This window comes from Podarcis muralis, chromosome 15 (assembly GCF_964188315.1).
Source record: "Podarcis muralis chromosome 15, rPodMur119.hap1.1, whole genome shotgun sequence".
Classification (NCBI taxonomy): domain Eukaryota; kingdom Metazoa; phylum Chordata; class Lepidosauria; order Squamata; family Lacertidae; genus Podarcis; species Podarcis muralis.
In genome coordinates, this window is record NC_135669.1 from 1,796,222 (window position 1) to 1,822,050 (window position 25,829).

Sequence of the window (25,829 nt, forward strand, 5' to 3'; positions counted from 1 at the left end):
AATGGCTGTGGGTTTTTTCTTTTAGGGTAGCTTTGGAAAACAGTCAGACAGCCCTTCAGCTGCAGCAGATGCTGATGCTTCTGATGTACAATCCGTGGACTCAAGTTTATCAAGAAGAGGTTCTGGGACAAGTAAGAGAGACACAATATGTCAGGTAAATAAAAAGTGTGGCAGGGTCAAGGCTGCAATCCTATACATGCACTCAGAGGAGCAAGAGTAAGTGAGACTTACTTCAGAGTAAAAATGCACAGGATTGAGCTGCACTGCTTTCAGCTAAAACCTTTTGGACAACACAAGGTCAGCACCATGCTACATGACGTTTAAATCCCAGCATGGACTTGAAAGCTATTTAACTGATTCAAGCCTTCGTTAAGAAATACAGTGGTACCTCGGGTTAAGAACTTAATTCGTTCTGGAGGTCCGTTCTTAACCTGAAACTGTTCTTAACCTGAAGCACCACTTTAGCTAATGGGGCCTCCCACTGCCGCCGTGCCGCCGGAGCACGATTTCTGTTCTCATCCTGAAGCAAAGTTCTTAACCCGAGGTACTATTTCTGGGTTAGCGGAGTCTGCAACCTGAAGCGTATATAACCTGAAGCGTATGTAACCCGAGGTACCACTGTACTTCGCAACCTTGTTACATACCTTCGACTGCATTTCCCATAATATACCTCCAGCTAATTTTCTCTGCATTTGTACCTCTGGCAAAATTAAGGATTAGCCTTGCTTCTGATACTATATAACTCTGAGTGCCCAGGATAAGTTCTTTCCTGCTCTTTTTGCTTGCAAATTAAGCAGAAAGGGGCTACTTTGCATTAGTGCTGGCCAAAATGCAGCTGAATAACAGCTGTTCAGTGCATAATGAATTCCCATTTACTTTAGACCTCTATAGATCCACAAAGCTTGAGGGCACTGACTCTGAAATTCCACATTATTGCTATTATTATCGTAATCATCATCCACATCCTTTTTAGGGGGGAAACATTTAGTTGTTATAACCATATGCTGAAACAAAAATTAAGCAACCATAACAATTTTTAACAGAATGGAAACAGGTCAAAATGCTCACCTCATTGAAAAATCCAGGTACTCTGCTAATGATAAAAAAGTAGCTGTTGTTATAACAGTAATAAAAACACCTTAACAATCTAAAGCAATTCCCACTCGCATGTCATCAGATTGTCCTCTGTATCAATGAGAGACTATAAAATACCCCACCTTTCCTGCAAGGAGCTCAGGGTGACACATGTGGTTCTCCTCCTTCTCTCTTTATTCTCTGTGAGCCTGAGAAGCAGCAACTGGCCAGGGTCACCCAGTGAGCTCTAGGGTTGAGTGGGGATTCAAATTTGAATCTTCCAGGTCTCCCAAGTCCAACACTGGTTGTCTTGAGGGAGGCTGGCAAATTCCAAGAGGCAAGCACAATAGGCATCTTTGGGAACAGCAACCGCAGGATACAATATAATGTGAACACAGTCTAAGATTCTAAGTTTCCTTGATCCTGGTAGTTGTATCTTAGACAGAGACAAAACTATCCTTTAAATGCTCTGTCCAAAGGTCACTAGGGGTTGCACCTATTACAATGTATAATACAGATTTGTGATAGTTTTCAAGCACATGCCTACATGCACCCTCTCAAAACTAAGTGTCCTACTGAGTTCAGTGATGCTTACTCCCAGGTAAGTGAGTATAGGCTTGCAGCCTTAAAGTCATGAATTGGGAGAATAACCTCTGATAGGTCATATCTAGAGTAGGGATGTTTGAGGAATTTAGTTTTTGTGAATTTGGATGCAAACTGATACACATTTTCTGGACTAATAGGTGGATTGGAATATAATTGGCCTTCAAATTTAGCGACTTACCGCTGGCCTCCCTAGGCTTGCGGATAGCAGGCTGTTCTCGGGGCTGGGATTGGGGGAAGCTCGGGCTTCCCCCGCGCCAGCCCCGTGCCGGGGGGGGGGGATACATTTTTTTCTTTATTCCCCCCCCCCCCAAAAAAAAACACTAGGTGCATCCTATGGGGCGGTGCGCCCTATGGGGCGAAAAATACGGTAATCCTTACAATAGTCCTATAAGGCTGGTTAGCATTATTTTAGTTAGTATTGTGTCAGCCCATCAGAGGTTGATTGGCTGCAAAACAGGTCATATGCTGACATTCCATCTGATAGGAGGCATTTGAAGTTGTGTAAATTTTATAAAGTGGAAAGTGTGGCCTCTAGAAATAGGAGGGAATGTAGGGATTGGAAAAAAGATTCAAACTTAACTGAGGTAATGACATCTGCACTGCATATGTAGCAGCATCACAGGGGTTTGGCCAACTAAGTTCTACTCACAGTAGACCCACTGAAACTAAAGTCCTGTCCTAATTCCAGTGAGTTTACTCTGAGTAAAGCTAGCGTTGGCTACAACCCTCAGTGTTGGACTCTGCATTGGGTCAGTCTGGAAGAATTCCCAGCCACTGACTCTGTACTCAAGTAGAAACCATACTTCGCCTTATAAATTTTTGTTAAAAGAGTGAAGAAAATATTGGTTTGATCACATTCACCCAAAGATAGGAGTAGAGCTGAAGCAGAGTAGTGTTACCAGGTTCTTGACATCATTACTGCTCTGGAGTCTGCCCAGGGTCACTAACGGTGTCGCAAGGATCTCTGAGGGTTGCCCTCTGCCTTGGTGTGCTCCTCATGCCTTGCAAGCTCCTGACCGTGGGGCTGCCTTATTCCAGCAGTGCAGGACTAGTTTCTTTCAAATGCAGGGCCTTGAAACGGGCTTACTCTGCTCCCTGTTTCTGGGGGCCCCAACAGTTGGTCTTCAAGCCTCCTCCCATCTGGCTAGCCCAGCCACTTCATCTGAAGAATCTTGGTCACACCAGCCCAGTACTTTTCAACCAGTGCTTCTTGACATACCAAAAAAAATACGACCTGTAGAAGAGTCCTGTGCTAGACAGTGATGGAACCTTGCAGGGTTGTGTGGTGTCCCCCTCTTTTAGCTTTAGCTCTTATTGCTTACATTGAATATTTAAAACCTCTGGTCGTTATGATCACATATTCATTATTTCTCTTAAGATTTGTGAAAGTTCTGGTGAATCTCTGGTGTCCTGTGAAGGAGAATGCTGCAGGGTCTTCCATACAGAATGCCTAGGATTGAGCTCACAGCCTGATGGGAAGTTCATCTGCCTGGAGTGCAAAAATGGTAAATGAGGGGATGACTTCTACCTTGTGAATTCTCCTGGTAGGAGTTCTGGAGGCTCTTGCTTGCCATTTGTTCAGCTTGGCTGTTGTGTTCCTGTCCTGGAGGGTTCACTAGCAAATATATTGGCTGTGTGTGTGTGTGTGTGTGTGTGTGTGTGTGTGTGTGTGAAAGCACATTAAACTATTCAGGTTTCCCAGCCTGGATCTTGCTCTGTGGCACTATCTTGGCTAATTTGCTCCTTCTTTTCTAGCCACCGTCCATTAACTCAGCTTCCCCCCTCGCCACCCACTTTCTATTCGTACTGAGTAACTGGGGGAAATCGTCTTGATGATCAGCTTTCTCAGCCTCAGAAAGCTGGCAGGAATATACAGTTGTCTTCCTTTCCTGTCCACTCTGTCTGAAGAAGTCTACAGAGACCTAGGGCAGCTACTACCTGTCATGGCTGCTTTGTTTTACACTCTCAGAATGTTTTACCCTAGGCTGGTCCTCTTTATTTCTCTTTTCTAAAGGACAGCATACGTGCTTTTCCTGCAAGCTGCCTGGCAAAGACGTGAAACGCTGCTCTGTCAATGCCTGTGGCAAATTTTATCACGAGGTCTGCATCCGCAAGTTTGCTACGGCTGTTTTTGAGTCCCGAGGATTCCGTTGCCCCCAACACTGCTGTACTGCCTGCTCCATGGAGAAGGATATTCATAAAGCGAGCAAAGGTAAGATTCTTACTTGTTGTCTTTGGAGAAGAGCAGGAAACTGCAGACTCTCTGATGTGTTGCAGCAACAACCCCAAGGCGCTTAGACTGCTGCAGTTACCACTCAGCCTGTTTAGCTTGACCCTGGAAATAGGAAGAGCAGCATCAGGGACACTCTTCATAGCGGCCATTAAGGCAACCTCATAACGCTGGCCCAGGTATCCTGATACAAGGCTTCCCTGTGGTCATTGAATTACCTTGGAGAATGTGCTGTTTTCTTCTCCCATGGCGCAAGGGCAGCCTGGTGTATCATACCTTGATGTTCATGCTGTGATGAAGGGCAGGTCAGAAATCTTAAATAAATAAAAAATTGTGTTGGTGGCCTTGAATTGAGGCTACCAATTCCTGTAGTTGGCTTGTGATGGAGGAACCCATTGCCAAGATCTGAAAGTGGATCAGCACATATTAGTCATACTCATTAACTTCAGTGGGTCTGTTTTGAGTAAAACTTAGTTGAGTACCACACAAAGCCACTTAGCAGTATATTTGTTTCACTGGTGAAATGTTTTCTTGTTGTGTAACAAGTTTTCACTATCCCAGCTGTTGTGTTGGATTCTTGCGCAACATTCAAACACCCGTCCACCAGTGTAAGACTCCTTGCACTAGTGAACGGAGAATGTTTGATGCAACTTATAATATCTGTATGTTTTCCTGCTTGTGCACCAGACATGCCGGTATGCTGAGCTAGTCTCAGATTGTTATCATATCAGCAAGAAACTCATCCAGGCACTTACTTCGGGTGGCCATATTTCTGTTCTGGTTCTATCCAAGGAGTGAGAAGTAGTTACTGTATTAACCTGTCTTGATGGCCTCTGGCTGTTTTTCATTGCTGTTGGCAGTGAACAAGAGAAGCCAAATATTAGGCCACCAACAAGTATAGCAAATCTTGTTTCATTTTATTTTCAGTTACTTAACAGAATTTGCAGAGACCTTTTGGTACAGCAGACATAAAACCTGTACAGTAGGGTGTGAAAAGAAGTGACGTTATATTTTGCTTGGTTATTGATATCTTTTGTGTAAAACAATCTGTGTACCCTGTGCGTGCAAAAAAGTGGAGTTGTCACTTAAAGAAGAAGGGATAGCTGGAGGATTACTCAATTGGGTTGAGGTACAGAAACACATCTGCCTAACAAACATCCATTAGCGTTCCTAGCAGCCTTTATTGAATTAGGCCTGAGTTAGCTAGAATACATTTGAGATAAGCTATAGAGCAGGGCTGGGGAACCTGCAGCTCATGGGCCTAATGAGGCCCACCAGGCCATCTTGGCCAAGCCATGACCCCAAACCTACACATGTCATCAGGTGTGGGACGGGAGAAGGCGCAGCTGCACCAAAGGGGGTTTGCACACACTGTTAATCAGCAGCACCTGCACAGCCCTTTGCAAGAGATGGTCACCTGATTGCCAGGATTTGGTAAGTGCCAGACAGTTGTGTAAGTCCCAGCAGTCAGCTGATTATCTGTGTGCCCACCTGTCATACTTTACATTGGGGAGGGGGGCATAGAGATGAGGATCCAGCCCATCAGCCAGGTTCTGTTCCCCACCCTTGTTGTAGAGCATTTGAATTCTCAGCCACAAAAAGGCACCTCGGATAGGGACTCTCAAGACTTTGGTGTACTGAGGCTCTTTTCGGTTGAAAAGGGTGGGGGGAATATCAGCCTCATCAAGATTAGTCAAAGCAATGAAAAGGTTGACTCTTCTGCTAATGGCCCTCACTCTTGCAGTGGTGGAGCCATGTGGACAGAAAGGGTCTTTACCATGCTTTTGATGTGCAGGTGAAAGAGAGATTCTTTGGGAAATACTGGTGGTATTCACTGCTCCCTGTGTTGACAACCCAGCCATCTAGTTTTTCTAGATGTGGGAGAGGGGAAGGCCAGAATCAGGGCATGAAAGCCTCACTTTGCAGGGGTGTGTGTGTGTGTGTAAGTAAGTGTGTAAGTAAATCTACTCTGATTCTGAGTTTGCAGCACGTGTTTCAAGCTGTCTTCATAGACATGAGCACTAAAAATGTCTTTATTTATGGAAGCTGAGGTTTTTGGGAACCTGACCTCTGAACATGATATGATGTGATATATCTTTTCTGCACTCCTGTGGAATAATCCCAATATGAATTTGGCTGTGCCCATTTACGGCTCATGTTAGGATTATCCAAAACAGGTTCTCTCCAGGGTGTGGGTGGAGTTGCACCCCAGGGATGCAAAATGTCATTGCTTTTTGAAAACTGTTACATCATTATTAGGTATATCAAATGAAAATCAAAACTTCGTTGCAGACTTTGAAGTCTGTAGCCATGTTCTAAACATACTGTCCTATGGTGCATTTTATATTAAACAGGTCGCATGGTGAGATGTTTGAGATGCCCTATTGCCTATCACTCGGGAGATGGCTGTATTGCTGCAGGAAGTTTGTTTGTGTCATCCCACATTCTCATCTGTAGTAACCATTCCAAAAGGAGCAATCACTCTTCATCAGCTGTAAATGTAGGCTTTTGTTTCGTTTGTGCAAGAGGTGAGCTCTGTTTTTTTTGTCTTCCTCTGTTTATATCTTTGGTGTTCAGTCCTTGATTTTGTTAAAAACTGAACTGTGAACCCCCACTCCCACCCCTTCTGCTCTGGGGGAATTATTTTTGTTCTCAAGTTTCCTCCTTGGCTATTGGATGTAGCATATTAATTTTCTACAGGCTTTTAGCTGCTAGTGCCCATTCTTAGACACGTTAGGAAGGATACCAAGGTGGTGCCTTCTGCTTCCGGGTGGGGTGGGGGGAGCCTGTGGCAAAGTCCCTGATGCCAGCGGCTGGAATTCTAATACTGACTTTTTCAGTCACTTTTGGCAGCCATGAATGTGTTCAGTTCATCATGTAAATCAAAACTGATCCTGCAGGTGGGTGGGTTATTCATAGATTAGAAAAAGGTCCCTTTTCAACCATGAAATACTTTTAAATATGAGTTAGAGGAAACACCACTTTTTAAGCTAAATATAAGTAGGAAGAGACTTCTGTTCTCTAATTCTAGTAGTTCTGAATCCGCCTTTACAAATTTTACTAATTTAAAGCATGGAGACTAGAATTGCATACACTTTGCTGGGCCCTATTGAATTCAATAGGGCTTTTTACAAACATGGCTAGGATTGCACAGTAAGTTCTTTGTCATTTACTTGTTTTAGTCAATGATAACCCAGCAAGATTAGCTGTATAGATGTAAAATGAGCTTATGTATAGTGCATTGTAGTATACCAGCAATGTGGTAGTAAATTTCACATGAGCAATTATGGAAGTCAGTTCTAGCAAGAGGGAATAACTGAGCTGTGACTCTTAAATTGTATTCAGTGGATACAGGCAGTGATTTAGACTAGAACAGGCTTCCTCAGCCTTGGCCCTCCACATGTTTTGAGACTACAATTCCTATCATCCTTGACCACTGGTCCTGTTAGCTAGGGATCATGGAAGTTGTAGGCCAAAAACATCTGGAGGGCCAAGGTTGAGGAAGCCTGGACTAGAATCTAACAGGTACTGACAGCAACTACATTTGCCCTGTTGAAATGAGAAGAATATACCTGCATTGCCTGGTAGAATGCACCTCTTTCTGCTTGATCCCCCAAAGTTTCATCAATAGATGTCAATTAAAAAATTTTTTTGAATGTTGTTTGTAAAGGCAGGTGAAGGGGAGAGAGACAGACATACAGAGACAGAGAACATAAACAGATGTGGTGGAAATAACTATTTCATTTCCTCCTTGGGATATATTACATACAGGAGAGGCAATGATGCTGACACAGGGCATGGAGGTAAACAGGAGACAAAGTTCATGTCCCTTTAAATAAATTTAATTTTTTCCAGAGGAATGGCGCCTGAAGGCTCAGAGGGAAACAGTAAGTTTTAGAGTGTTGAGCTTGAGCAGGGGTCCTTGGAGCAGTAAGAAAACCAAATAATTTCCAACATCTGGAGTGAATGGATCTAACTCCTTTTCAGCATGTTGTGACTGTCCTAAGCAGTCTTCATGCCAATGGAGTCACAGTTGTGGGCACAAACTATTTACATACCTCTAGCTTCAGTTTCCTTTTACCTGTTGGGGTTGGGGGTTACTTCTTAGCTACCTTTCCCTCCACCTTTAAGATTGACTTCACTTTCATATTTACAAGCATGATTTAAAAAAATAAATACATCTGATAGGCGATCAAATTTAAAATAGCTAGAAATATCTAATATACAAGATCAAAACTTCTTAAATGGGTTGGCTGTTGCTAGCTTTTCCAAAACTTGTAGTTTTTAGATTCCAGCTCTTTTAGTGTTCAGAAAGGCAGGTGGCCACTTTGGTCATCCTACACTCCAGTCCTAAGTTAATTACATCACACTATGATTTCTGCCTACCTCTCTGGTCTGGGTTGGGTAAATTCTCCTGAACATCTACTTTAGGACAGACAGAGGGAGCAGCTCTTTTGTTCTTATATCAAAAGGAGAATTAGCTGGTAATTTAAATGCTCTTGAGTAGCTAGTCATTTTAATTACTGTTCTGTATTGCTTTCAAAAGATTTTTATGTACCCATACACTGCCCTGATGTTTTTGCAAGGGGGTGGTATGTAAATAAATCTATAAATAAAGAAAACAAAACATATGAATTCAAGCAGCCAAAAGGCATAGACAGCCACATTAGAATAGGACTTGGTGCCTCAGCCGCTGCAGTGCTCAGGTTTCCCTCTTAATATGGGAAGATGCTGCACATGCTGTTGCATCGAGAAGCTTTCACATGGGGGCTCATAATCTTCATGGGTTGCCCCAGTTCACTGGAGAACCATTTGCCAACCTCCTGGTGTGGAGACTGTCCACATGGTTGAGCCAGTGCCCAAGGCAAGGCACCATGCCGACACTTTTTGAGCAGTTTCTGTCTTGGAGATGGTGACATAAACATTTTCTCTGAGAAATTACAGTTGGCCTTCAGAGTGGTGAAATTTGCTCTGTTGCAGTACTTGTGCAGTGAAGGAATAGCTTGTAGATTTCTACTTCCTAATTGAAAATTCTTTGGACGTTTTAAGATATATGCACACTATTTCTGAAAATCTTTGTTGGATAGAAGGCTATTGACAAGGTTTGCAGGGTGAGTTGTGGTTGCTACAGTAATAGAGTGCTGATGTATTTATTAGACATGCACAACAGCCATGAATGGGTTCAAACACTTTGCTTTGTACCTAGTTGCCTACCTCTGATTACTGTTCTTTCTAGGCCGTTGCCTTCTCAGGTTCATGGTTTCAATTGTCCTCGGAAACTTTCATGGGGTGAATGGGGATGCTGGTACATTTTGTTCTCTCTTTCGTAAAAGTTGTTTCCCTTCCCAAATTTACTGGTTTTGATGTTGAGCAGTATTCTTCAAAAGCACAGCGATGTCTGTTGTGTTTCAAATTGCTCTGTCTGCTAGGACTGTCTAGTCTATAGGTAAAAACATTAGGTGTGCTATTAGTTGTTGAAGTGTAAGGCAAATGAGAAAAAGGGAAAGTGTGGTTTTTGCCAAAAAATTGTTACAGTTGACATTTTTTGTTTGGGGCAAAGGAAGCATGCAGAGTGGGTTGATTCCGTCTACCACCCAGGAAGGCAGAGGACATGTGATCAAACTTTTCATCCTAGCCTTGTAGATTCCTCCTCTGCTTGCTTCCTGCTTTTGTGCAGCCAACTGCTGGGGTCCTGTCATGCCTGACACTGTCACTACAAAGTTTCAAGGCCAGCCAACAGCAACAACAGAGGAGTCTGAGGAGTACTGACCTGCCCTCCAGCTCAGCTGATGCAAAGGGATAGCAAAGCAGGAGGAGGGTGCTCTCAGCACCATTATCTCAGCCTCTGCATCTTTGTACCAGGTGTCATCTGCAGATGAGGAAAAACATTTATATGGCAGTCCCTTTTCAGAGGATGGCAGGGCATCAAGCAGCTAACTCACATAGCTGCCTGCAGCTGACTTTAGCAGAATGCAGTGCCTTTTCAAAAATGCACCACAACTGCTCAAATGCCACATGTTGTCTTTGGGGTCTCCCTCCTCCATGGCTACTAAGTCCTTCACCTCCAGCCTTTTTTTTTTAGCTGAGAAACAATTTATTCATAGAATTTATGGGGCTGTTATTGATGATTTCACCAATTAAATGTTAAAACAAAACAAAGAAGATAGATTTCAAAAACACTTTAGAATGGCATCAGCACATTCAGAGTTTTCTGTCTCCCCCAGTCCCCAGACAGGAGGGATAGCTAGAAGCCAGACAAAATCCCCCAGCTAAAGAATCCATGCTGCTTGTTCACTCTTTATCAGAGGAACCTAATCAGTATTTGCCTGAACTCACATCTGCTGGCTTTCTATCTTCCTGCAGGATGTTGCCTCTCAGGGCTTCCCATACAGGCACCTCATTCTCCCCTCTTAATCAAGGGGACTTCCAACAACAGAGTAGCTTGGAGAAGGGAGCTAGAGAAGGGTCACTTGGCAGCATAACTGATGGGTAATCCACTACCAGACTTACTCATAATTATGATATTTTGCCTTTATTAGCAAAAGCCTTATTGTCACTTGGTTTACAACCTTGGCTCCTCAGCCATCTCAAATGAGTTCCAGAGGCGTACTGGTGTTTTCTGAGTTCTGGTCAGCCTCCAAGGAAGTGCTCTTCCTCATCCTCCTCTTCAGATGGTAGACTTGGAATGGGCTAGCTCCTTACAGAGCAAAAAGGCTGCTAAACTAGCTCACAGGTTCTACACTCTTTCTTCCCAACCAATGGAAAAACTAGAAATCCCTGGGGACAGTCTTGTTGTCATGTGCTGTCTTACCTATGGATAATGAATGTTGCATTAAGAGCCTATTGAAAAGAAATCCAATGTGGCAGTCAAGAAATCTCATTCGGACTAAGCCCTGGCTTTAAGAGCCACTTCTACTTTCATTCTTTAATTATCATTTTATTTCTCTGACTTGCAAACCTTCAAAACAAGGATTTGGATGATAGAATCCTCCATAGAGGATTGACAAGGCTGGCCAAAGCCTTGGCATTCAGTTTAGATCCCACCCTGAATGCTTTGCCATTTTTCACCAGGCGATCACTGCTACTCTGGTAGAAGGAGTTCACCTCCCATTTTAATCAGTGCCCTTTAACAGGATTTGTCTCTTTGGTGATGTGTACTCAAGCAACCCCTTGTAGAAACAAAGGACAAATGCATCCCAACAGGGGAGGGACAGCCTAGATATACTTATTATTCATTTCACCTCAGTAAAAGCTCATTTCACTACAGGGATTATATAAACTGAAGCCCATATGGTGACACATATTCTAGGGCAGACCTGCTGAGCTGCCAGCCTTCCTCCAGTGGGAAGAAGATTGAAGTTGTTTCTCCTCACCTAGGAACCCTAATTGGACAACTGGGTGTTAAACCCAGTCACATAATTTTAGTCCAGACCAAAAGACTGTTTTTGACCATGGCCAGCCTTCTGGTCGGAGGTGAAACAGGTGATAACATCATTCAGAATCTGTTAGATATAGGGTTCATTGAGCCAGTTCCCTCAGAGGAATAATTCTCTGCTTTAGTCAGTCATCTTTGTTGACCCAAAGGAAAGAGGGAACTGGATGTCCATATTGGACTTGGAATATATAAACAGTGTCAGGATTTATTGCAAGTTCAGGATGGAGTCCCTCAGGACCACCAGGGAGGCAATTCACAAAGTGGACTCCATAGATTTAACAGGGCCATGCCTTCATATCCCCGTATTTTCTCTGTTTGGGCAACTCCTGAGCTTTGTATACCAGCAGACAGGTAGACACTGATATCAGTAGCATCCTTTCACCTCCTGCTCTTTGGGTCTTTATCCAGGAACAGAGCATGGCAGGACTTACAGAAAACTTTGGCTTCATTATAAACAAGCAGAAAAGCCATCTCTACTCACCCAGAAGGTTATGGCACATGGGAGCAGTTCTAGACCCAGAAAAAAGAATTTAATGTGCTTTTCGCAGGAGAGAAACCAGAACTTTCTTGCAAACATCAGACCACTGCTTTTTCTAGCAGTGCTCTTCTCATGGAGATTTGCAGGGCAACCATATGGAAATCCTTCATGTTCACCAAACATTTTTACCTCCACTGAGTTGGCTTTGGGGGAGAGAGTGCTCTAGCGTGTTCTCCCTCTGCTTGAACTTCAGCCACTGTTCATTTTCTGTTTCCCTCCCTGGTGATCAGGGCAGCTTTTGCACACATCACACTATCGGATGCTCCTTTACTCTAAACTGAGAAAGGAACTTGGGGCACTTATCTTCTTTTGGGGTGAACAAGGCATCCAATGCTCACTCTACCACAGCCAACCTCTAGCACTTATTAGACACTCCTGAACAGTTACATCTGCTGAGGCCTCTGGCTGGCACCAGGTCCTCCAGTTCTTTACACTTCTCAGCAAACTCTTCCTCAAGCTTGGCCATAGGGCAGAACTGAGAAGGAGTCTACATGACCAGGCTGAACTGCAAAGGTTTGCTCACATGTTCTCTAATTTTCTGGATGGTAAGAGTCAGCCCACCTGATTGGGTTTTTCTTCACTCCAAACCAGAAGGAACCTTCATGGTAAGTGTCCAATGTTCCTTTTGTATTGTGTTTTAGTGAACATAATAATGGGAGTCCCATCAGCTCCAACTAGCACAGCGGGCTAAATGGGGCTCTTGTGTGATCCAAAGGCACACAGGATGGCACATTAATAACCTGCCTGCTCCCTGATTAATGACATTCTGTCAGTCCCATCAACCTCACAAGCATGTGGGGGGTGCACCAGAGATAGAGCTTCATCTGTGGCTGGTCCCATATTGTGGAATTCCCTCTCAGGAGAGGCTAGACTGGCTCCCTCTTTGCTATTCTTGCAGACGATGCTGGTCACTGGGCTGATGTAAGGGCACATCGGATTTCAATTGCTACTTCTAAATGTGTTTTGATATATTTAAACTATTGGGTTTAACTAGTTAATTTTTATTACTGTATATTTTGTGATGCTATTTTTTAATGTTGGAATCCGCCTTGAATCCCAACATGAGAGAAAGGTGGAATAGTAATACATTGAATAATAAGAACAAGGAGAAAAAATACTTTCTTGTACGTTGACTTGTTGATCTGGTTTTCACAGAGATGTACTTCTTGAGGGTTCTGTAATGAAGGCTGTAATCCAAGACACAGTTACGTTGAAGTCAAGAGGGCTTACTTCTAAGTAGGCATGTTTAGGATTTTTTTTTTAAAATGCATTGAAGAATAGCTTTCAGTACATTGCAGCTATATTCTGCATTTACTTTTGAGAAGTATTGGTCACTGTTAGGAACACGTGTTTCAGAGACAACAACTTTGGAAGTGTAGCAAGGCTTTGAGAGAGTATAGTGTAGTCTTGCCATGCGAGGGTATAAAATGGAGACTTGTCCCAAATCTGAGTAAAATGGATGAATTCTTAGCTTTTGTAATAAAATTTTAAGATTCCCAAAGTGTTCTGTTGATTATCATGTGTGCCTTCTGTAGTTTGAAGACAAAAGTTTATGTTGGCCACATTTCCACGTAAGGCTAACCCCAAAATTCTGGGGTGCTTTGCTGCTAGCAAAAAGGAGGAGTAAAGCTAACCAGAATTTTAGTGGCCTACAGTGTTGATTTTGCTGCATGGTTTATAATCATGTTTATAATGATTTTTTCCTGATCTTTCTCTGGATTTGCCTCCTAGCTTGGCCGATAACAGTTCTAGTAAATACTGGGGTCCCTGAGAACAAATACAATTCAGACATCTCATGATAATTGTTTGTGCGTTACTCCTCAACATACGTACATTTTTGTGTAGGAAACCAACATTTAATGTTGAGACTGCAGTATGCACTTCATAACATAAGCTTTTTAAATGGGACTGGCATGCGTGGAATGTTTAACTTAGCGTGGCTTGCCTCCCTTGCTGTAGTCATCAGAGGAATAGACGACTTCTTCCTATGAAGCATTTGCACATTCACAAATTTTATAGCCTTGATGGCTTAGAATCTTGGGGCTGTATCCAGTGTTTTTCTTACTCAGTAACTTAGGTCCATTAATTTCAGTGGGTATGCTCTAAGTGAATTAGTTGTATATGGCCCCTTTTTCTTGAAAGATCGTGCTCTCTAGCATGTAGATTCCATGCAGCATAGATGTGCACTGATCAATAAGTATGTTTTACACTTTTAATTTGTGTAAGGAGGAAGAAGTAAAGAAAGAAAAAGTTCTGTTGAAGCTGGAAGTCAGGAGAAACTGTCCCCTTTGCCATGAGAGTTGCCAAACCTAGGATGCTTTGGTTGAGGAGACTTTTAATTAAATCATGATTTGTGTCCTGCAGTTGTCTCTGGAAAAGTCATTTTATTGTTTTTCATCCCTTTTATATATTGGGGTCTTTCCTTAGTCACTGGAGACTGGTAAAAATTAAAAGAAACTATGCTCCAGTGTTAACTTACTGGAGAGAAATCTCAATCTGGTGAGACTCTCTAAAATATATCCGTGGGGGGGTACTGGGGGGGGGGAGTAATGGCTGCATTTTGACATGAATGGTTTGCTATGTATGTGCAGATGACTTGTGCTTTGCTGCTTCACTAGTGGCTACAACAAATCACAATCCCTGTGCAAGGTTACCTTCAACCTGGGGGTCGTGCTTTATTTCACTCCAGACAAGCCATGATCTGAGGCTGAGGTTTGTTCATGTCTCCGCAGGGGTGGTTTGTTAGATCCCTGGTTTGGACATAATGCTGTTCCCATTCCTGCCAGGGCAGACGTGAAGCAGGAGCCACCTGCATGTTCTATGGCAAACCGCTCACGATGGTTTACCATGACATGTGAAATGTCTGATCCCCATTTTACTGCATTTATTTGATCATGATGCCTCCCTTACACCACAACCATCCAACCCCCATACTCATTCTTCCCAATGATGATTTGGGGAAAGGAATACTCAAATAAACATGGCACATCAATCAGATGTTGTTGAGTCTAACAATTTCACCAGGCTGAAATTGCTCCCGTGAAGCAACATCTACGAAGGGCATTGATTCAGGACTGCATTGTGCAGCAGAAGTTGCAGCCAAGCTCTGAATCCTCTCTAGGTGATTCTTAACGTGGCTGTGGCTTACGTGTGGTCTTAAGTTCTTAGCCCCTGTTGATGGGATTGGCAGCATGTTTCCCAATTAGCTGCCTTTCCTTTTTGAGGGTAGATCGGTTATAGGGAAAGTCACAGATGTGTTTTCTCAAGTGTGCAGGTTAAAATAGAGCACAGGTGAAAAACAATTTTGGACCTATATCTTATCTTTAATCCTATATACTTAGGCACATAGATGCTATCTTATTCAACATAACAACCTCTCCGTAGACATAGAACCTTTTTCTCTCTCACTTTTTCTTTTTCCTCATCACATCACTTTTCTTTCCATACTTAAAACATAAGTAAAATATGCATAGTAGGTGTTTAATTTGGTTTTATTTTATTTTTCTCCTTATGGAATCATGGGTAGCTTCATTGCAACTCATTTCTTTCTGTTTGTTTCGTATAGGGCTGATAGTGCAGGATCATTCAGACCCCCTGTTCAGTTCATATGCCAATAAGTCCCACTACCTACTGAATGAATCAAATCGTGCTGAGTTGATGAAATTACCTATGATTCCTCCTTCTTCGTCAGCTTCCAAAAAGAAATGTGAGAAAGGTAACCAAAATAGCTTCTTTCTCTTTTTAATTTTCTTTCACTTTCCTGCTTTTCCTTTCTTTTTGTTTGCTTTTAAAAACAAATCAAGCTCTCTATGCTCATCCAGCACCTTCTTGTTGCGCTTGATAAACTTCACTCATTGCTTATTGTGAGTGTGCATTCATGTTGGCAAAAATATTACAAAGGGGCTTAAAATAATTGCTAAATTCCGCTCTGTTACTGAGCTGCACTTTACCAACCAAATCTAATAGACTTTCCTGAAAGCCGTGAGACAGAATCTGTTGTGTTTTTGTGTTGCATGTTAACCACACTAAATTAGATAAATGCCCATTTGAGCCTCGTTCAGACCTGTTTCACAGCCAGAATGGGATTGCCTAGAGGTTGCAAGTATGTTAGCCAGTGACTCCAGGAGAAGATTTTTGGTGCCGTGATTTGTAAGATCACCAAGACCCCTTTCCAAGCCATCGATCGTATGGGGCTGCCATGTATTTGAACCAATCCTTGCCATTTCTGCCTGGATGGCTTTCACATTTCTCAACTGCCATTTTTCTGTTGAGAAGCCTTTGCTCGACTTATTCAGTCTCCATGAGGAAGAAGGCAGCCTTTTAATTGCTTGTTGATATTTCCTTAGGCAGCTAGATAGCTTTTGCTGGTTTAATTCCCAGAAGATTCCTTCTGACCAGTTGTCGCCACTTAAGGAGGATAAGGCGATCAATGATTATTTATTGCCTCCAGCATGACAGGCAGTGTGTCCTCTGAACACCTGAGTAGGAGAGGGTTGTTGTGCTCATGTCCTGCTTGTGGGATTCTTATAGATATCTCACTAGCCACATGAGAACAGAATGCTGGACTGCTGGAAATAAATAATACCCACACCTTTGGCCTGATCCAGCAAAGCTGTTCTTATGTTCTTATCTCCTCATCCATTTTCATTAATGTGGTATAACAGAATGGACATATTACACACAGCTGATTTGTTTCTCTACCTCTCCCTGGAACCATACTTCTCATGGGGGTTCCTAAGAAACTACATTTGAAGAGAGCAAATTTAGTCCTTCCAGCAAGAGACAGTTGGGAATAGGAAGGATGGCTTTAAAAATGTGGTCACCTGATGCTACTGAATAATTCTCTTAAGGGCTTCACATGTAGAAATGACTCTTGCACAGTTGTAATCTTTCTTTAAATTTCCGAAGATTCACAATTGCTGTTTAATTTTGAGACTCAGACAAGACAGAAGACCAGCCAGGTGACAACTCTGCAACAGTCCTTCAGTTCAAATGAGAACAAGAGTAGGACACCAGTTTTGAAGGAATTTGGAGAGGTTCCATGCATGTATAGACCCTATCTATCCACAGGAGAAGCTTACCCAGTCATCTGCCATGTTCCCTGCCTTCACTTCCACTTGGCACATATAGCTCTTAGGAAAACATGAGGTTGCATCCAACATAAGACAAACTCAAAGTAGATCCACTGAAATTAATAAACACGGCTAGTTGAGGTCTGTTAATTTCAGTGGGTCTATTCCAAGTAGATGCTAGTTGGATAAGAACCCATAATGTTCACTATGAGGACTTTGGTTGGGCCTGCCTCCTCAACTGCATGTGAGCTGTACACAGTTGGAGCCTTGTCCAAACTAGGGCTTTTGTCTGTGAAGTTTGGAAAACAGCTTCTATTGTTTCTGAGTGCTTGAACTCTCCAAAAGAGTGTTGACCTTGTTCCCCTTGCTAATAGCTCGCTCACCTTGTTGCTGTCCTTAAGCTAGTCTCCATCACTGAGAGACTTGAGACACTCAGAATTATTTTGAGCCCTCTTTATGCTTAGCTTCAGCAAATCTTACTAATGCATTGTAAAAGCCAATTTCCTGCTTAGCAGTGGAAAATTTTGTGTGTGTGTGTGTGTGTGTGTGTGTGTGTGTTTGTTTTGTTGGTTGTTTGCTTTGGTTTTCACATCTTTTTGACATTTTACCTTGTTTGGGCATTTTTTTTCAATGATTGGAGCTGTATTTCCTCTGAAATGGTGTTTACACTTTTAGAATTAATTGTGGGATTTTGAAATGAAAGGGAAATCAAGCATTTTAGGCTTTATTGCATCCACAGCAGAGGAAATATAGTAATTATTTTGTTGTTGTTTTAACAAACTCTTTTTTGAGCTCTATAACAACCAGTGCAATCACAGCTTTGTAAGTCTATAGGTGGACAAGATTTTCTGACAGCCTTTTGGAAAACATGAATCCAAATTTCTCCAGATACTAAAAAGTCCCACAAAAGCAGCTTAATGCTGTGTCCTAAATTTTGAGGGCCCCCCCCCCCAGCTTTGCAAGAGTGCTTGTTTGCTATCAGCAACATATTTGAACAAAAATCAAGTCCCCACTTGCAAATATCCCCATCCGTTAGTATAAATATTTAACTACTTCAAAATACAGGTAGCTCGTGCAGATGTGATGTCCCTGATCACACTGGTTTGAAGCTTCCCATAGTAAGAGCCAACCTTGGTGCAGATGTCAGGCTACTGTGTGGTTTGCTCCAAAAGCAGAAAAGCAGGGAAAGTGTTTGGAGGGAGGGATGCGCAAGGGAGTTTAGCCTGTTGTGCACTTTAGAGAAGGGAATTGTTACATCTGCACAAGCCACGTAGTGCAGGAAACCTTTGTTTTGGAGAGTCAGCAAAGATTTGCAATTTAGAGATAATAGAATTTATTTTTCTCTTGTATCGTTTTTGAAGCAGAAAAAAATTGATCAACCTATAGGCTGACTTTTATGCACTAACTGATTGCTAAGGGATTCAGTCATGGCAATGCTGGTTTAAAACATATTACAACCAGTCATTTATCTGAAATATTGGCATCTCTTAATATTAAGACTGCCTGAGAAAAGGAAACTTCCACATAGTTTTTTTATATTCAAAAGTAGGTCTGATTTGGCTGTGTAACATAAAAAGTTGATGTGCTTTAGCAAATCACATGGCTTGGGAGGTGTTTTTTTTTAAATTAGTCTTGTACATACAGAATATGTGTTTTTAAATCCAGCATTGTAAATTTGACTTGATCCTTTTGTTTTGCCGTTTGTATTGTATGGGTTGGTAATCCTGGGCATATTGCACTTGAGAGACGGTGAATCCTGCCCGATGCCTTTAGCTATAAACTGAGCAATGTTGTTTGTTTAAAGGTGGGAAGCTGTTGTGCTGTGAATCATGTCCAGCATCCTTCCACCCGGAATGTCTCAACATCGAGATGCCAGAGGGCTCCTGGAACTGCAATGACTGCAAAGTGGGCAAGAAGCTACGGTACAAGCAGATTGTTTGGGTCAAGCTGGGAAACTACAGGCAAGTGAAGCCCAACTCAAAATACTTTGTGGTTATCCCATTACTATTACTATTATTATTATTATTATTATTACTACTACTACTACTCTAGCAACAGCCAAGGCGACATTTTTCCACCTTCGCCGCATCAAGCAGTTGGTCCCTTACCTTTCCCGCCCCGACCGGGCCACAGTGATCCATGCAACGGTCACCTCCAGGCTTGACTACTGTAATTCGCTCTTCGCGGGGCTGCCCTTGAAGCTGTCCCAGAAACTCCAGCGGGTACAGAATGCTGCAGCGAGGCTCCTCACGGGGTCTCTGCCATGGGAGCATATTCACCCAGTGCTTTTCCAGCTGCACTGGCTCCCAGTAGAGTACAGGGTCAGATTTAAGGTGCTGCTTTTGACCTTTAAAGCCCTTCATGGCCTAGAACCCTCGTACCTACGGGACCGCCTCTCCCGGTATGCCCCACGGAGGACCTCAAGGTCCATAAATAGCAACACCATAGAGGTCCCGGGCCCGAAGGAAGTCAGATTAGCCTCAACCACAGAGCCAGGGACTTTTCAACACTGGCTCTGGCCTGGTGGAACGCTCTGCCTCATGAGACCAGGGCCCTGCAGGATCTGATTTCTTTCCGCAGGGCCTGTAAGACAGAGTTGTTCCGCCTGGCCTTTGGCTTGGAGCCAATTTGATTCCCTCCCCCCTCTTTTTTTCTTTTGTCTTTCTCCTCCTGTGATGAGGCTGCATTTTAATATTTTAATGTTTCAATATTTTAATGTTGTATTTTAATTTTGTTTTTAAGTTGTAATCATTCTGTCAGGGAAGAGTTAGAAGTTTCCAGTTTCTCAGAGGGAGAAAGCATTCCCCAAGGGGGGAAGGAGAGCAGTGAATCTAACAGAAGAGAGCAAGAGGAACAAGAGGGAGGGACCGGCTGTTCCCAGGAAAGGCCAGGGTTCAGTCCTAGCTCAGATTCGGAGGAGGGGAGATACAAGCCAGCTCTAGCCAGGAGGGTAGGAAAAAGAGCAGGAAACCGAAGGGAAGGGCACCTTCGCCATTTTGAAGGTGGCTGGTCATCGAGAAGCAGAGCTCAGAAGGTATCTGAAATAAGTGACTCTGAGGAAGAATAGTTAAGAACCGTTTATAAGATTGTTTTGTTAATATGCAATAAAAAGTTATAAAAGAACAAGAAGCGTTTGTGTGGTGATCTGAAGAGGACAACGACCAGACCTGACACATTCAACTTGTTTTTATTATTGCTTGTAAGCCGCTCTGAGCCCAGCCTTGGCTGGGGAGGGCGGTGTATAAATAAAAATTATTATTATTATTATTATTATTATTATTATTATTATTATTATTATTATCATCATTATTATCATCATCATGATTTCTTTTTAAAAACTATACAGGTAACTCACATCTTATGCAGGGGTTATGTTTCTAAATTGCTCAAAGCTTCCACAACCCCTAGAACTGCTCCCACCTCCTGAGATCTGGCTGTTAAGCCCTCCAGCTTACTTACTGGGGTCTCAGGAAACACCACTTGTACTCATGCAGCCTCCTTGCAGCTTCGCTTCTCCTTCCCTCAGCAGCGTTCCTCAGTCATTTTCTTGCTGCTGCCGCTGCTGCTGCCGCTGCTGCCGCCTCTCCTTCCTTGACTGCTGCTGCTCTTTCTGTTCTATCCCTGCAAACTCGCAAACTTTCTTTTAAAAAAGAACATCTTTACCCCACCCTGGCTCTGCTTTCTGGTTTTTCCTGTTCTCTTTGTATCTGGAAAGCCCAGCATGGAGAAAGCTATTAAGCCCTCCAGCTTGCTTACAGTAGCGGGTCTCTTAGCAGCTTTCTCCACACCCCGTTCTCCATGCTGCTGCTGGGCTCCTTCCTGGGGCTGCTGGGCTCTGGTTACCCCATGCAGAGGAGCCCAGCCCGAGGGACAGGATTTGTGTGAGTCACTGTTTCCGAGCCAGCCCTGCAGAAAGGAAGAGGAAGGGGGATGTAGGAGGGTTACTATTCTGTTTGGACCACCCACTGGCCCTTCTCTCTGCCTACTCCACACACTTTGTATTTAATTCATTATTTTCTGGCCAAGCATGCAAAGCTGCAATCACATAAGTGAAATTAGCAAAAGATGTGAGTTACCTGTACAAAATACTTTGCAGATGTTATTTTTCGTCATATTTGTATTCTTCCCCTCTTCTCCGGAGCTTAGTGCAGCTGGGGGAGGCAGCAGTCCCTCTTTTTATATTCACAGTAAGAGTGAAAGATTTTGAATTATGGTGCTGGAGGAGACTCTTGAGAGTCCCATGGACTGCAAGAAGATCAAACCTCTCCATTCTGAAGGAAATCAGCCCTGAGTGCTCACTGGAAGGACAGATCCTGAAGCCGAGGCTCCAAGATTTTGGCCACCTCATGAGAAGAGAAGAGAAGACTCCCTGGAAAAGACCCTGATGCTGGGAAAGATGGAGGGCACAAGAAGAAGGGGATGACAGAGGACGAGATGGTTGGAGAGTGTTCTCGAAGCTACCAGCATGAGTTTGACCAAACTGCGGGAGGCAGTGGAAAACAGAAGTGCCTGGCGTGCTCTGGTCCATGGAGTCACGAAGAGTCGGACACGACTAAACGACTAAACAACAAGAGTGAAAGATAGGTTATGTTCAGAGAATAAGACCTGGCCCAAGAGAATTCAAGGAGCTCCATAATGTCTGGCAGTCTGAATTCAGGTCAAGTTCCTTTCTTAAGGTTCTACCAGCCACCCTCCAGACAGTGGCAGGATGGACAACTTTGTCTCCAGCTATCCTTAAAGAAGAGGCAGAATTGTATGAGAGGAAATGGCCCTTGATGCCGCCTGGTTCCGAACCATTTAGGACTTTGAATTGTGCTACAAAATGAACCAGTAGCCAGTGAAGGTGATTTAGAGACCTCACAATCTCCATGTAGCTGGTTCTAGTCAGCAGCTCTGCTGCTGCTCTTTGTACCCCCTGAAGCTTCTGAACAGTCTTTGGAGCAGCTTCACTTAGAGTCCGTTATAATTATTAGCTGGATATAAATAAAGCAGTTGTGACTCCTGGAAAGAGTGTCATTGTTGCCTTGGCCTCAGCTGTGCAGTGGCACTCTTGGTCACAATCCAGGAGGAAAGATGTATTGAAGAGGATCCAAAAATTGCAAACCTTTTGAAGAAAGGTTTGTGTTGTTTTATAGTACCTAATGTTGTGCACTGCCTTAATATTTTATGTGCTATATATAGTAAAGGTAAAGGTACCCCTGCCCATACGGGCCAGTCTTGACAGACTCTAGGGTTGTGCGCCCATCTCACTCAAGAGGCCGGGGGCCAGCGCTGTCCGGAGACACTTCTGGGTCACGTGGCCAGCGTGACATCGCTGCTCTGGCGAGCCAGAGCCACACACGGAAACGCCGTTTACCTTCCCGCCAGTAAGCGGTCCCTATTTATCTACTTGCACCCGGAGGTGCTTTCGAACTGCTAGGTTGGCAGGCGCTGGGACCGAGCAACGGGAGCGCACCCCGCCGCGGGGATTCGAACCGCCGATCTTTCGATCGGCAAGCCCTAGGCGCTGAGGCTTTTACCCACAGCGCCACCCGCGTCCCTGTGGTATATATATATACTTGTACAAATAAATATCTAGTCCATTGTTGATCTTGGGCTACAGTTCAGGATCTCCAGAGTCTTCCCAAACCTGAGATGGGAATAGAGCAAGAAAGATGTATCATTCATAACTTGATGTCGCCAAGTTCCAGTTCTCCAGACAATCATTTAAAAATAATATTCTTCTAAGGAATTGTATGGCTTAAAATGTGCTGTGGATTAATAAAACTTTTTGCAACTTTTAACAGTATTCAGTAGTGTTCTCTCTCTGTCTTTTGACTAGTTGTCATATTTTTCTGACCTAGCTATGTGAATTGGTTAGTAAAATGTCTTATGGACTAGTACTGTTGATTGACATTTTCAAAATTGAATTATTCTTGTCTGTTTTCTGCTTACAGAGCTCATATTCTCTTCTAGGATATACCACTTTTGCACAAACTCATTGAAATGAATGGACCTTGTGCAGCTGGACTGCTGGGTGGTTAGCTCTTAAGTGATGAGGAGTTCACTTGTATAAGGAATTTTCTAAGATTGTTACCTACACTAGGAATAATCCTGCAGAACATAATTTATTAGCAGAGAGATGGTTTGAGAGCTGTAAGACAGACAGTAAGCCTTTTATTTAATGAATTTCTTTCTTAAAACCCCCTCCTTTTTTCTCACTCCATTATTTCTAGGTGGTGGCCAGCTGAGATCTGCAATCCCAGGTCTGTTCCTCTCAACATTCAGGGCCTCAAACATGATATCGGGGACTTTCCAGTATTTTTCTTTGGTTCACATGACTACTATTGGGTACATCAGGGCAGAGTATTCCCTTATGTTGAAGGAGACAAAAGCTTTGCTGAGGGGCAAACTAATATTAACAAGACCTTCAAGAAAGGTAAAATCAAAAGACAGTTTTTAGTGGTTTAATGACAAAATGTTCCACATTTTTTGTGTCTCCATCACTACTTAATCACATGGAAATTGTGGTTGTTGTGTTTTGTGTCCTGTGTGAAACACCAGCTGAACTCTACTGAGAACTGTTTTAAATGTTTATAACTATATGCGACAACAGTTCTGGAATTGTTTTCCATCTAGAAGGTAGCAATCCATGTGCATATTTGGTAAAATGATAAAACATTAATATTAGTGCTGCAACATTTAGTTGATTAGTCTATTAATTGATTTTTTAAAATCTGGTTAAAAAATATTTGATGAAAAAGATGTTCCTGATTATTGGGCAGCAGTTTCTTTCCCTTAAATACATGGTGGGGGGGGGGCTGGTTCTTTGTGCCATCTTGTGAATGGGGTATGAACAACAAGAGTATGCTTCCCCACACCCCTTTATGCAGTTAATCAATTAAATGAAATAATAGATTTTAAAATTTGTAAGTTCTAAATATTATCTGATGGCTTAAAACCGTTTTGTTCTGGATTTCCAGAGCGTAGCTATTTGTAGAGTGTTCCCTCTGCACCAACTGCTAATACTAACTCCTTCCTCCATTTTGGGCTCCTTCACACAGCACTTGAAGAAGCAGCAAAACGCTTCCAGGAACTGAAAGCACAAAGAGAAAGCAAAGAAGCACTTGAAATTGAAAGGAACTCAAGAAAGCCACCTCCATACAAACATATTAAGGTGAGCCCCTTTTCTTGCTCTTACTTGTGTTGGATGTGTTGAGCACATGAGCACTTTACATCCACAGTGAGAAACCTTTTTCTCCCGGCCAGCCAGGTCTGCATCTGCCCTATTCCTCATGGGCCAGACTTGACATGTGAGCAGGGCTACCCACTGTCAATCACCCAATGTTACGATGACATCAGGTAACCAGCCTCTCTGAGCGCATGTTCCCTGTACAGATTTACAGAGGCTTGCAAAAGAGGTGCCATAAGGACATAGAAAGTGACATTATATCAAATCAGACTATTTGTCCATCTAGCCCAGGATTGTCTATTCTGACAGGCAGCAGCTGTGACAGGCAGAGGTTTTCATTATTATTATTATTATTAATTGCTTTATTGATTATAAAAAAGAAAAAAGTCAACAAAGAAAAAAACCAAAGGATGATACAAATTACAAAAAAATTTATTAACTTCTTACAATACAACTTCTTTTTATGACTTCCAGTCACCCCATCAAGAGTCCCAGGTTTCTTTTAAGTAGCGTACTTTTCATTATCGCTCCAAACTTCTCCCAATTTTTTGTTTTAATAAGTTTTCTATGTTCATACTGGGGTCATTCTAGGCCAGCCAGAGAATTCATATTTTTACAATGCTCTTTTAAGATATTCTCTGTAAATATCCCACTCTCTAGTAAACAATTGTTCTGTATTATCTCTAATTCTTCCTGTCATCCTTGCTAATTCTGTGTATTCCAATAATTTCATCTGACAGTCCATTTTGGTCAAAATGGAATCTCCTTTCCATTTTTTGGCTATTAAGATTCTTGCTGCCACTGTTGCATTCACTGTTGCAAGATTTTCCTCAATTTTTTTGGAATGTCTATATGTACATTCGGGGTTTTTTTCAAAGGAGATTTTAAACATATTTTTGAGCTCATTATATTCCACCACATGTGAATCATCATACTCTCCGCCTCTCTACATCTGCAACAAATGCTTGACCTGGTTCTATACATTTTAACCAATTTTGATGGTGTTAAATACCACCGGTATAGCATTTTCATAAAGTTCTCTTTCAGGGTGTAACATGCAGTAAACTTCAAGTCTTCCCTCCATAATCTTTCCCAGGCTTCCATTAGAATGTTATAACCAAAATCTCTGGCCCATTGGATCATTACCGATTTAACTTCCTCCTCTTTGACTTCCCAGTATAGGAGGAGTCTATACATTTTAGAGAGTGATTTGTCTTTGTTTTGAATTACAGTGGTACCTCGGGTTACAGACGCTTCAGGTTACAGACTCCGCTAACCCAGAAATAGTACCTCGGGTTAAGAACTTTGCTTCAGGATGAGAACAGAAATCGCGCAGCAGCAGCGCAGCGGTGGCAGGAGGCCCCATTAGCTAAAGTGGTGTTTCAGGTTAAGAACGGACCTCCAGAACGAATTCAGTTCTTAACCTGAGGTACCACTGTAGTTCTTTCTCGAGTCTACATGGCTCTGTAGAAAAACCTTTCCTTTTATCTATTTTAAATGTCTCATTAAGCTGATGATATTGTAACCAGTCAGATAAATGCGTTTGAATTTCTTCAAAACAAATTTTTAATTTGAGTCGGTTTTCTACCTCTTCCAATAATACTTTGTAAGTTGCCCAGTTTCCTTTCATATTCTTTTTTTAAACAGAGAATGCCTCTACCAGTGATAACCACCATGGCTTTTTAGGCTCTAGCAGATCTTTA

General features: G+C 42.6%; 1 protein-coding gene across 5 annotated transcripts in view; it reads left to right on the forward strand.

Annotated features, from left to right (window-relative positions):
• NSD3 (nuclear receptor binding SET domain protein 3) overlaps positions 1-25,829 on the forward strand; it is an 84,812-nt gene that overhangs the window by 41,191 nt on the left and 17,792 nt on the right. For 2 of the 5 annotated variants that reach the window (XM_028708201.2, XM_028708202.2), the window contains 8 exons: positions 26-154; positions 3,059-3,185; positions 3,695-3,892; positions 6,265-6,438; positions 15,449-15,598; positions 18,760-18,916; positions 23,171-23,373; positions 23,999-24,111. In XM_028708201.2, the coding sequence (XP_028564034.2) occupies positions 26-154; positions 3,059-3,185; positions 3,695-3,892; positions 6,265-6,438; positions 15,449-15,598; positions 18,760-18,916; positions 23,171-23,373; positions 23,999-24,111 (1,251 nt within the window). Of the gene's footprint in view, positions 1-25; positions 155-3,058; positions 3,186-3,694; positions 3,893-6,264; positions 6,439-7,580; positions 7,953-15,448; positions 15,599-18,759; positions 18,917-23,170; positions 23,374-23,998; positions 24,112-25,829 lie in introns of those variants that run through there. The other 3 variants (XM_028708203.2, XM_028708204.2, XM_077919580.1) reach the window with 2 other exon arrangements.